Source organism: Plectropomus leopardus, chromosome 19 (genome assembly GCF_008729295.1).
Source record: "Plectropomus leopardus isolate mb chromosome 19, YSFRI_Pleo_2.0, whole genome shotgun sequence".
NCBI classification, from domain to species: Eukaryota; Metazoa; Chordata; class Actinopteri; order Perciformes; family Serranidae; genus Plectropomus; species Plectropomus leopardus.
This window is the reverse complement of record NC_056481.1, coordinates 17,501-30,000: the sequence shown is the minus strand read 5'-3', so window position 1 is coordinate 30,000 and position 12,500 is coordinate 17,501. Positions and strand designations below refer to the sequence as shown.

General features: G+C 43.2%; 2 protein-coding genes across 2 annotated transcripts in view; one reads left to right on the top strand and one right to left on the bottom strand.

Annotated features, from left to right (window-relative positions):
• rnls (renalase, FAD-dependent amine oxidase) overlaps window positions 1-3,344 on the top strand; it is a 7,255-nt gene extending 3,911 nt beyond the window's left edge. Inside the window, exons 4-6 of the mRNA XM_042508147.1 lie at window positions 1,227-1,400; window positions 1,499-1,674; window positions 1,757-3,344. Of these exons, the coding sequence (XP_042364081.1) occupies window positions 1,227-1,400; window positions 1,499-1,674; window positions 1,757-1,909 (503 nt within the window). The 3' untranslated portion in view covers window positions 1,910-3,344. The remainder of the gene's footprint in view (window positions 1-1,226; window positions 1,401-1,498; window positions 1,675-1,756) is intronic.
• Window positions 3,345-7,468: 4,124 nt separating this feature from the next.
• Window positions 7,469-12,500, bottom strand: part of LOC121958959 (phosphatidylinositol 3,4,5-trisphosphate 3-phosphatase and dual-specificity protein phosphatase PTEN-like) — a 6,644-nt gene continuing 1,612 nt past the window's right edge. The window contains exons 5-6 of the mRNA XM_042508146.1: window positions 12,470-12,500; window positions 7,469-11,714 (exon numbers count right to left, since the gene is read on the bottom strand). The exon at window positions 12,470-12,500 is cut by the window's right edge and continues 248 nt beyond it. Coding sequence (XP_042364080.1) covers window positions 11,526-11,714; window positions 12,470-12,500 — 220 coding nt within the window. The 3' untranslated portion in view covers window positions 7,469-11,525. The remainder of the gene's footprint in view (window positions 11,715-12,469) is intronic.

Here is a 12,500-nt window from a genome sequence, read left to right as displayed (position 1 = left end):
TCTCACTCACACACACATACACACACACACACACACACACACACACGCTCACACACACACACATACACACACACACGCTCACACACACACACACACATGCACACGCTCACACACACACACACGTGCACACACACACACGTGCACACACATAGGATCAATATACTTCCCTGCTCTCTGATTGGTCGATGGTTTACACACTTTTCTTAAAAAGCTGTAGAGTGTTCTGGATTTATATAGAGTGTGTGTGTGTGTGTGTGTGTGTGTCTGTCTCTAGATGATGAGGAGGAGGATGATGTCACCTTCAGCTCATCTGATTGGCTGACAGGGGACAGCGCCCATTTCCTCCCTGCTTACACACACACACACACACACACACACACACACACAAGTTATTATTAGATGCAGTGTGTGTGTTTGTGTGTGTGTTTGTGTGTGTGTGTGTGTGTGTGTGTGTGTGTGTGTGTGTGTTGCAGGATGTGAAACATGAAAATTGTGCAGAAACGTTTTAGAAATCAGTGAAGAAGAACAGGAAGTCACACTGTGAGTACTTGCACACAGAGGGTGTATATGTGCAGTACACAGAGTGTGTACTTTTACTGTGTGACACTTACAGATTTACAGATTTTACACGTGGATCATGTTCAGTCATGGTTTTACTAAACTGTCCCTCTGTCTCTGTCCTTCTGTCTCTGTCCTTGTCTCTGTCCCCCTGTCTCTGTCCTTCTGTCTCTGTCACTGTCCCCCTGTCTCTGTCCTTCTGTCTCTGTCTCTGTCCCCCCTGTCTCTGTCCCCCTGTCTCTGTCCTTCTGTCTCTGTCTCTGTCCCCCTGTCTCTGTCCTTCTGTCTCTGTCTCTATCCCCCTGTCTCTGTCCTTCTGTCTCTGTCTCTGTCCCCCTGTCTCTGTCCTTCTGTCCTGTCTCTGTCCCCCTGTCTCTGTCCCCCTGTCTCTGTCCTTCTGTCTCTGTCTCTGTCCCCCTGTCTCTGTCCTTCTGTCTCTGTCCCCCTGTCTCTGTCCTTCTGTCTCTGTCTCTATCCCCCTGTCTCTGTCCTTCTGTCTCTGTCTCTGTCCCCCTGTCTCTGTCCTTCTGTCTCTGTCCTTCTGTCTCTGTCCTTCTGCCTCTGTCCCCCTGTCTCTGTCCTTCTGTCTCTGTCTCTGTCCCCATGTCTCTGTCCTTCTGTCTCTGTCTCTGTCCCTCTGTCTCTGTCCCCCTGTCTCTGTCCCTCAGTGCTGTCCGTCCAGCAGAAGCAGCAGTTGGACGGGGTCGTGTACTCGTCTCGTTTCGCCGTCGCTCTCTTCTTCCCTCCGGACGCCGTCTTCAGTTTCTCCTGGGCCGCTCGATACGTCACCGACAACACCGTCATCTGCTACATCGCCGCAGACTCCCGCAAACGCAACGCAGGTCTGTCCTCCTGTCTGTCCACTCACCTGTACATCCGTCCATCTGTCTGTCTGATTAAACACAGTGTCACTCTGTCCCCTGACTGTCCCCGTCTTCAGATGTTCCCGGTCGCGGCCCCTCCCTCGTCGTCCACACCAGCGTCCCGTTTGGCCTGGAGCACCTGGAGAGGGACAAGGAGGATGTCCAGCCAATCATCTTACAGGAACTCAACAAGCTGCTTCCTGATCTGCCTCAGCCAATCAGCATCAAGTGTCACAAGTGGCGGTACTCTCAGGTGAGCGTGTGAACGCCGCAGACTCCCTGCTGACCCCGAACGCCCCTCGATGCGTTTGATTTACCTGTTGTCCCTCCTGTAGGTGCTGACCTCGGTGCCCGACTGTCCGGGTCACATGACCGTCCTCGAGCGCCCGCTGCTCGTCTGCGCCGGCGACGCCTTCGTCCACTCCAACTTCGACGGCTGCGTGGAGTCTGCACTGAGCGTGCTCGGTGTGCTGAAGGCCTCGCTGTGACATCACAGGAAGTGATTGATCCAAGTGATTATTATTATTATTTTAACATTTCGATGTTTCAGTTATTGATCGTTTTTCACTGATTTGTCTTTAAATGAATGTTTAATAATTATTCTGTTTACGAAAAAATCAAAGCCGTGTCAGAGTTCAGTTTAACTGTTAACTTAATCCCGGTTTAACAGAGGATTAAGCCAATCCTGGTCTAATGAAGGAATAATTTAAACCTGAGTTAATGGAGGAATAACGTAATCCTGGTTTAACAGATGATTATCTTAAACCCTACATAATGGAGGAATAACTTAATCCTGGTTTACTGGAGGATTAACTCCATTCTGTTTTAATGCCGATATAATTTAAACCTGATTTAATGGAGGAATAATGTAATCTTGGTTTAATAGAGGAATAACTTTAACCTGGTTTACTGAGGGTCACCTTAAACCAGGTTTAACCAAACTTAACTTAAGCCTTGTTTAACTGAGGTTAACTTCAACCTTGCTTAACTGAGATCAACTTAAACCTAGCTTAACTGAGGTCAACTTAAACCTGGTTTAGGTGAGGTTAACTTAAACCAGGTTCAACTAAGGTTAACTCCAATCAGGTTTAATTGTGGTTAACTGAAACCTGGTTTACTGAGGGTCACCTTAAACCCAGTTTAACTGAGTTTAACTCAAACTGGTTTAACTGGGTTTACCTTCAGCCTGGTTTAACTGAGGGTAATGTTAACCTGGTTTAACTGAGTTTAATTTAAACCTAGCTTAGCTGAGGGTAACGTAAACCTGGTTCAAGTGAGTTGAATTTAAACCTGGTTTAACTGAGGGTAACGTAAACCTGGTTTAACTTAAACCTGGTTTAACTGTGGGTAATGTAAACCTGGTTTAACTTAAACCTGGTTTAACTGAGTTTAACTTCAACCTGGTTTAACAGAGGGTAAGGTAAACCTGGTTTACCTGAGTTAAATTTAAACCTGGCTTAACTGAGGGTAACGTAAACCTGGTTTAACTATGGGTAACGTAAACCTGGTTTTACTATGGGTAACGTAAACCTGGTTTAATTGGATTTAACTTAAATCTGGTTTAACTGAGGGTAAGGTAAACCTGATTTAACTGAGTTAAACTTAAACTTGGTTTAACTGAGGGTAAACGTAAGCCTGGTGTAACTGGGGTTAAATTAAACCTGGTTTAACTTAAACCTGGTTTATTTAGGGTGAATGAATTTAGTCTGAATCTTTGACCACACGGGTTAGGGGTATTAACTCTGGTTTCACTCAGTCTGAAGTCGATCTGAGTTGACTATTACAGTTATGACGATTATCAGACAAACTGAAGAGATCGATAGTTTGAGCTGAAGTCGGTTTGTTTCACCTGTGTGTGTGTGTGTGTGTGTGTGTGTGTGTGCGCCGAGTTTATATATTTGATGAATAAAGTGACAACGGTTTCTCCGCTGCTTTACACTTTCTTTGATCTTTTTATAGAAGCAGATAAGACGGAATTAGTTATGGTTTGGTGCCCACAAGGCTCAGTGTGTGTGTGTGTGTGTGTGTGTGTGTGTGTGTGTGTGTGTGTGTGTGTGTGTGTGTGTGTGTGTGTGTGTGACCTAATTTTTCCTCGCCTGTTCTCCAGTCGTTTGGAGTAGTGCCGCTGCAGTGCATTGTGGGGGAAGCGATTATCATTTCTGCCAAGTCACTGGTAGATCTCTCTCACACAGTTTCACAGAACATCTTCGTACAGAAAATGAGTTTAAATTAAGATTTATTTGAATCAAGTTTTGTCTAAACGTCTTCAGTCAACATTTTAATTTGTCAGATATGTTGTTTTAAATATACAAATACCTGCAGTCAAAGTACTTAAACCACAGTTATGAAAAACCTGGAAAAGTCATGGAATTTGCAAATGGCAATTTCAAGGCCTGCAAATGCTATATGAATATAGCCTGAAAGTTTTGGAAAAGTCCTTGAGTCTTGGTTTTGTTTCACAAACCTGTACAACAACATATGGTTTGTGTGATTTTCTGATTTCACAGTTTCTGGCTGATATTTGGTGTAATTTTGGTGATTCACCAAAAAAGTTTAAAGATAAAATAATTGTCAGTTTTCTTTAAAAAAAAGAAAAGAATTTTCCCAAAAATTTTCAAGGGAAAAAATAGCCAAAACATTTTTTTTAAAACTCACCAAACAATTTTAAACAAAACAAAAAAAAAAGTCAATTATTTCTTAAGAAAAAAAGGCTTGATAACGTTCAGTCCCTGTTATTATAATATGTATTTTTGTGACTTTGAAGAGAGCATTGTGGGGGGCTGAAACACCTTGAGACTCCTGGGATTTGTAGTTCTTAAAATATCCACAGACGACAGCAGCTGTTTATAAATAGTTTATTCACCTTTACAGTGTTTTTATTTTCTTTATAAAATGAGGAGTGGGGAAGGGGGGGTCAGTTTAACATGAAATGTCTTCAGGCCGGAAGTTATGAAGAGTTTCTGTTTGTTTGTTTGTTGACAAAATCAAAACGAGACAAATAAAAACAACAATCATCATCATGAACAGAAACGCTGTGGACCGCTGAGCTGAAATGTGAACAACAAAGTTCTGCTCCGACAGTTTCTGATGAAGTGATGACGGATGAGTTTACGAAACCAAATCTGTCCAAGTTTAGTTTGAAAGAAAAAACACCAAATTGAAACAATCTGCTGCTCAGACAATGTTTTTAACGGACAAAGGTCCAGCTGGAACTGAAACGCCGAGTTTAAATAAAAGTTTGAGATGCAGAGAAACTGTAAAAAACTGTAGAGGAGCAGAAAACTGTTGCTGAATACAAGTAAAGGTGCAATCACAAGAAACTCCGTCCTACGAACACTCGCTGCGCCTCTCGTTCACCTCAATAAAAGCCAAACAAACACCTGTTCTGATGGCGAGGTCGCAGGTGGATTTTCTCATTTAGCCAACAGAAACACGAATACATCAGCGTTTTGTACAACATGCCACCATCGAGTCTGAGCGCAGGGCGGTGTTTGCTGGACGGTTGACTCGTGTGACTGCACCTTAAGGCAAAAAAGTAGAGAGAACATGTTTACCGTGTTGACTCCGAGCTAACCAACAAACAAACAAAAATTTTAAAAAAATTAAACAGCTTCATTTTGGCAGGTTTGGTGATGTAAACAGAAAAGAACTGAAGCGTCGTCTGGTCGGCTAAAACGCAAAACTAATGACCTGTTTCTCTGAAGGAATCACTGGAGTTTGACTGAAGTCTTCGGTTTTAACTGCAGGCGTTAAAAGTTAATCCAGAGTTCAAAGTTCCTGAACTGATTCAGACGTCTTTGACTTCAACGGAAACGTGATGGGTTTCGCTTTTAAAGCCAAAGCCACTAATCTGAAACACTAAACTTTTAAGTCCTGGACACATTAGAGAACTAGTGGTGAAATCTTGGCCAAAAAGCTTTACCTGAACACACCGCAAAGTCTACAACTGACTGCAAACAAGCAGGTACGCTCGCTACCTCTGCGAGAGGAGAAAACTCTTCAGACCAGCAGACAGCGGTCGTCTGTAACTGTCAATCAAAAAGAGAAACAAGAAGAGGCACTTGTTTATTTTCCTCACTGAAGTTTCTCTTTGCACTAACTGTCAATCAGACTGATGTCAGTCAAAAAAGCCAACAACCGCTGATGAGGGCCAAAGGTGCGGGATACGCTGCAAAGCCTCGGGCAGCGGACGCTCAGTGACAGTCAAACATTAACCTTGGTGTGTCAGGGCCTGAAGGTTCGGGTCACTTCTCAAAGTGTTCGTCACTCCTGTTTTCTCTCAAGACGTTCTGGATCGGTGCAAGAACCCTGAACATCCGTCAGAACACACCAGGGAAGGAAGGGTAGGTATAGTTTTTGTTATACCTAATGACTTCTGCAAATTTGCTAAAATTTAAAAAATGAGGAGAAAGTCACCACTGATTTCTGTTAACATCTGTACAAATCTCCCAGATGGACTCGACACAGCTGGACTGGAAGGTGTTGTCTGCGACCCACAACTGTAAAATGGTCAAAAAGGAAATATCGATATCGAGCACCTGAAGCAGTCAGAGACGTGGACAGCACCTGCCTGGCCTCAAGCACCTGAAACCCGTCAGAGCATGCCGGTGCGTGCAGCGCTCAGCAGGAGGTACGAAAACATAGATGTATATTAGTCACACTTTTGTTGAGCCTGTAGGCGGGTTTCCATCACAGATTTGTGCAAAATTCAAGTAATATTTTGGAAATGTGGATAAAACTCAATGTTGAGCTGGCTGTGTTTCCACTGAGTGATGTTTTGCTGCTTCTCCTCTGGTGATAACATCCCAGTAACCATGGCAATGGATGTTTAAAACATCAGCAGCTTTATTTCTATTGCAGCCACCGCACTAGCCGTCATTATTTCCAATCCAAGGTCATTAGAGTAGCTCTTTCAGCTCCTGCCGTATCATGAGGGAGTCACTTCCTACTGACAGGCACATAGCCATAGCATCACGTGACCTCATAACATCATCTGACTTAGAAAAGACTACAAAGGCTTCCCACTGCAGTTTGGACATATATGGCTTTTTACAATCAACTGAAATACCACCTCAGGCCCGCAGAATTTTTTTTTGCGATAAAAGGGAGTTTTTTTCGAAATTCAGGTGTTTCCATTAGACATATTTTATATTCGCAATTTCAATTTGTGCAATTTGAGGGTTAATGGAAACCTGCCTATTTTCATACTCTTTTAATCGGCTGTTGGTCGTATTTTGGATGTACTTAAGCTTGAGGCTGGAACATGGAAACTGTTGTTTGGGGTCATTCATGTGGCTTTGTGCTTTTACTTATTTGCGAGTTTTTTCTTTGTATTTTCAAGACTGCCTCCCAATTGTTTTAACTAATCAGCTTGTTTGCCGCATGAGGTCAGGCATCAACTCCAAGATTACCACAACATTTACCTACACTTTTCTAAAACAAATACTTTCTAAACCAAAATTTGCATCAAGGGTAAAGTGACTGCATCGCCAACAGCATCCTAAAAAAATGTTAAGTTTGGTTTGTTTAAAGCCCAGAAAAATGGAATAACTGTTATTGCGTTTGGTGCCGAACAGTTCTTGTGGACAATGTATTTCAGTTTTGGAGTCCACACCAGTTTGCAGTAATTGTAGTTTTAAGCTCCTCTCCTGAACAAATCTATACACGAGTCATGTCTGAACGGGTAGACGACAGGAAGTGAGGCCAGACTTGACAGCACCTAACAAGACTCAAGACAGGAAGTGTGTTGTTGCTGTAAAATACACAAACGGAGCCTGTGGACAGATCGCCACAGTGACGACAGAGCTGCTTGGCGTCACAGATCACGACTGGACGAACACTCGTGGCTGGTAGAGAGCACCACAGATGGACAACAGGCTCAGCGTCAGCCTCGGCTAGCTTTGCCTAGCACCTTAAACCCAACGAGATGAACTACAGGACCGATAGTGGTTGTTCAAATACACTGGTTTTCTGAGAGCTCAAGGCTAAAAGAGGCTTCAACTACCAAGGCGTAATCACACAGGACACAATTTCATCAGCAGCCAGCACATTTTTCTACTTGTTTAATGACCTCAAGGACCCAGGTGTTTACAGTCTGATGACCAGAACGTCCTTTTGGTTTCTCATCCTTTGGCACAGAAAGAAAGTCAACTTACAAAGACATGTGCTACTGTGTAAACATCTCATCTACGCTTGTTCTTGTTGTGGATGTTTTTCTTGCTCTGGAAGATGCCATTCCACATCTCACTCATGCCCAAAAAGATCTGAGAGACTCGATTGTTTGTCCTACCAGAGAAATGATCGGATTAAAGAGGTCTGAGCTTCGTTTATCCACTCAGTAAACCTCACTTTGAAAAACTAAAGGAGCAGAAACACTCCATGTCTCTGGGGCCGTTTACTTGCTTTCCAATCAGATGAAAAGTCAAATGGGGTTTTCTTCTTTAGTTTTGCAATACAGGACATTGGAGTTGTAGTTTCGGATTGTCGCTCCTGTTCAGTGTGTTCTACCTTCACCTCAGTTATCAGCTTCTAGCTCAGAGTGTCAAGACTAGAATTGACAAGTGCCCTCTGGACACCGTGATCAGTCCAATATGAGCCCTGGAGGAGTCCCTTCGTCCACTGCTGTGTCAGGATCAACCCCGGTCATTGGCACATCTTGGATATCATGACTGTTACCAATCATGCTCTATGTTATCGCCATTGGCCTTTCAGTGTCCCACATTGTGCCGTTGACCCTTCAAGTTCAGGTGCACTTCTGATGTGAAGATGGAATTGGTGGTTGGGAACTACATTTTATCTGAGCATCTTCTAGAGGGTCCTATAGAGACAATGTTTGTGCTTCTGGTTTTGCTGCTTCTCAGAATAAGCTCTGAGGATTTCTTGTTTAAGTGCATCCTGTGTGACCAAGCTGTTAATAAAGCCTGCAGGGTTGACAACACAAAATTTAAGACCCAATCCAGAGTCTTGATACCACACCCATGATGAACAATCAGTGACTACAGGACCAACGCAGAGCCAAAGGTAGGTAGTAGCACCAAATGTTAGGACGGAACTCAGACAACAGGACAAAAACTTTTACCAACACCTAAACTGGAGGCAGACATTCCTTAAGATGATCATTAAGGATGCTCCATTCAAACGGATGCAAATTGGATGCTATTGATCACAAATTACTCAGACCATGGTCTCTTGATTTATTGATTAGAAAACCTGATTGGGTGATGCAAACAAGCCTTCCAACAATGCTTTCACTGCCTGTTCCTGACTGCACCGTCATCAGAAGAAGCTGTTATTTTAAGTTGAGTCGGGTCATTTTTGCGTAGAAGCTTCCTTTGCAGACTGTACGTCCACACAAAAAATCATCCAAAACTCTATTTACATTTAAAAGAAGGTTTAAAATTCTTTTTTAGCTTGTTGCATGAAAAGTTAAGCCCAACATTCAGTAAGAGCCCATAGAACAGCAACAAATTGGTAATTATTTTTAGTCTCCTCTACTGACCAAAGCTGTGATCAAGTTTACGATCTAAAAGGACAAATCGGAGCATCCCTAATGTTCATTTACTTCTGTTAATTTCAGACACAGTATTCTTGAAACTGCTGTAATGCTAGTGTGATCCTCGAACTGTCATCCCTGGCGTTAAAAGTTAAGGGTTTGCAAGAGTTTGAGTGTTTAAATGTCTCCAAGAAGTAGAAGCGAGTACAACGGTTAATAGTCTATGGACAAGAGTAATAGTAGTTATAGAGCATCACCCTTTTTGAAATGTCAGAAACCAAAGACAAACAGAGCCCGAACCTCTTGACTCTCAAGACCAACTGTGGTCACTAAACCTGCTGGAAGCTGTCTGGCCAAATGCTCAAACAAACTTCTGAAACCTTGGTAGAACAGGGTTTCTCAACATCTTTTGGCCCATCATGCCAAAATACTCATGAGTCCATCATGAATTTATCCGTCTTAGACGTCTATCGCAAACCCACATAATGGCCTCCTGCCCCTGAGGCTGAGAAACTCAAAGATGGCAGCTTTATAAAAGGACTGAATTTTTCAACTTGACAGAAATCAGCACAACATGAGCCCAACAGGCTTCCTTGGATGGACCAAGCTTGCCTTGAAATGTGCATCAATATTCAGTAAACTGTCCTATATTATGCGCAAACTCCATCTGCCAATCAAAACCAAGCGCTCTGGAGTCGTAGGTTTCTGTTTTAGCTTGTATCAGGGTGCGTTAGCCTACCTAGGTGAATAGCTTCGAGCAGATCTGGCTGACGGAATGGTTATACTGTGTGTAGCTTGTTTGTTGTCTAGCTTAATGTTTGATATAAGAGTCCGAGTACAACAAAAATACATTTTCTGTAATTACAGGAGCTGATTGAGGAGCTGAAGAGAGTCCTTTTGTGCAAAACTGAAGACAGACAGACAGAAAAGTAGTAATAGCATTTGTTCACAGTAGGTTTGTACTGTACGTGTGTTCTCAACAGTAGATGATTGACAGAACTGCAGCAGATTGTGAAGTTTCTCTTCTTCATTGTCTTCTTTGGGCTGGCTCTTCTCTCTGTGTGCTACTTCGTCCCAAAGCTGGTACTGACCAGCTACAACTCGCCAAAATCTGGTGAAGATCAGCAATGAGACTGGTTCAGCTTAGACTCACGACTGGAAACATTGGGTCTGGAGGGCTAGGAGAGTTCTTCGGTAGTTTCCAATGTCAAGATCGCCGTAATTCAGAGTGAGACCTTTGACGAACTCAGACCGGCCGAATCCGGCTCAGTCTTCTCCCACCTGACTCCTTACAACATTTCATACAAAAATCTGCACCTACAATTGGCCCACTTACTTCAACTAGCAGTTTTCGAATTTAGGTGCGATGGTTGGTTATAATTATCATTAGCATCCCTGGAACCCCTTTTTAGTAATTCTGTTTAGGAACTTTGGTGCTTTTTTAACAAACTAGTTTCCATCAGTTTTGAGCGCAACTGTAATCAAGGATGTATCAGCAAAAAGAGTTAAGTAGCAAAATCGTGGATAACACTGTTAACCTGCAAACTTCTGTTCTATTATTATAGGTATTTGTATTTATCTCCCCCAAAAAACCAAGCCTGAACAAACAGTATAAATGACGTAAAAGACGTAGCAGATTATTATGAGCAAGACTCAGTCCTCTTTTTCTAAACATGCTGATGTCTGTTTGCACTTCGGGCCAAGAAAAAACTTTTTTCTTTTTGGTTCCAGCTGAGAACCACCTTTTTGTGATCTGAACTAATTTATTTTTGGTTGAAATGATCCAAACTGTTCAAGATCAGGTGCAGGTACTGGAGAAGAACCAGTTCCATGTTGGTGGGGAAGGGGTTCCAGTGGTCCAAATTTCAGTTGATAGAAACTGTGCTACATGTTAACTTCCAAATTATAAGTGCAGATTTAGCTTAGCTGAAATTCAAAGATAATATTGCTGGCCTTCCAAAACTTGGCACGAGCTTAAAAATTAAATGAGTTTTACAAAAAAAAAAAAAAGTTTGTTCATTTCAGCTGAAATAATTGGATATACGCACACAGAGAGAAGAGCCGACTCTCAGAAACAGCTTAACAAAACTGAAGATTGAAGAGATGGAAAACTGAGATTGGTCTGTAGAAAGTTTCCTACGACAGGTCAGCAAGAAAGGAAGAAAGGAAGGACACGGGGATTGTGGGTATTTATCCAACAAACATCTCGGTGTCGTCACTAAAGAAGTCTACTTGTCTTTCAGTTTGTTTATATTCAAGTTTTACTCCTTTTTTTAAAAATCTCCTGTCTGTCCATTCATCTGTCTTATCGTCCATTCGCTGTCCGTTTGCCCGTCCTGGCCCCGCCCACACGTTTGTCCCCGCCCTCCTCACCTCCGACCGCCATGTCATGTGATTGTCCAACTGTGCACTGAGCAGAAGATGGGAGGGGGGGGGTCTTATGTACTGATCTGAGCTCAGCGAGTCCCACAGATCAGTCGTGGTCCATCGGTTATATTCCCCCGTTAACTAACAGCACGCTAGTCTCAGTCTGGGGGTTCATGAGCGTGGAAACATACTAAATATATATATATACACATATATATCTGTATGTGTGTGTGAGTGTGTGTGTGTCAGACTTTTGTGATCTGATTGTGATGGTCGTCCTCGAACGGCTCGTTCTCCGGGTCCGAGTCCGTCGTGTCAGAGTAGCGGTAGTGATCCGGTTCATTGTCGCTGACGTCTGGCGTCACCGAGGCCGACGTGCTGCTTGTGTCACAGTTCGCTCCTTCCTCTACCGTCTTAGTGAAATACAGTTTCACCTGAAGTGGACGACAAAAACAAGCCGGCCGTTAGACCCCAAACATGTGGCGATGTGGAGCATTGGCGACTAACCAGATCTCATGTCACAGTTAAACAATAAAACATGTTTCTGAAAACATCTGAGGAGAGAAACAGACAGTGCAGCTGATCATGTTGGTGCCTTAATACTCAAAGTTACAACTTATAGAGACAAGAAGATGAAACTCTGGGCCTGAAGAAACACCTCCACCAAACTTCAGATGGTAAAATGTCCAAAATCTTTGGTCAATTCAGTGATTTGTTGTCATGTTACAGCAAGAGACTCAGCCTGCTTTGACAGGAGGCCACTTATTCTATACTATACTAAATGACAGGAGACCAGGGGCCAGACAGCAGACCCATATATGTTTCTAAGAGTTTTGGACGTTTCTAGGATTTCAAGATGTCTGGAGGATTTAAGGACATTTCGAGGGTTGTCGGGGTGGTAGTCTGGGTGGTTGTCGGTTGTCGGGGTGGTTGTCCGTTGTTGGGATGGTTGTTGGTTTTCAGGCTGGTTGTCCGTTGTTGGGGTGGCTGTCAATTGTCAGCGTGGTTGTCATGTTTTTTCAGGGTGGTTGTCAGGGTGACTGTCACGTTTGTCAGGGTGGTTGTCATGGTGGTAGTCAGGATGGTTACAGTGCGGCGGTGTGAAATCAGCTTCATTGTTAACGTTCTGTTTTACCTCTCTAAGCCACTGAGGCAACGCAGAGTGCTAAAGGCATCAGAAATGTTTTACCTTGAAGTTTGGGGAGAAGTTCCTGTTGGCC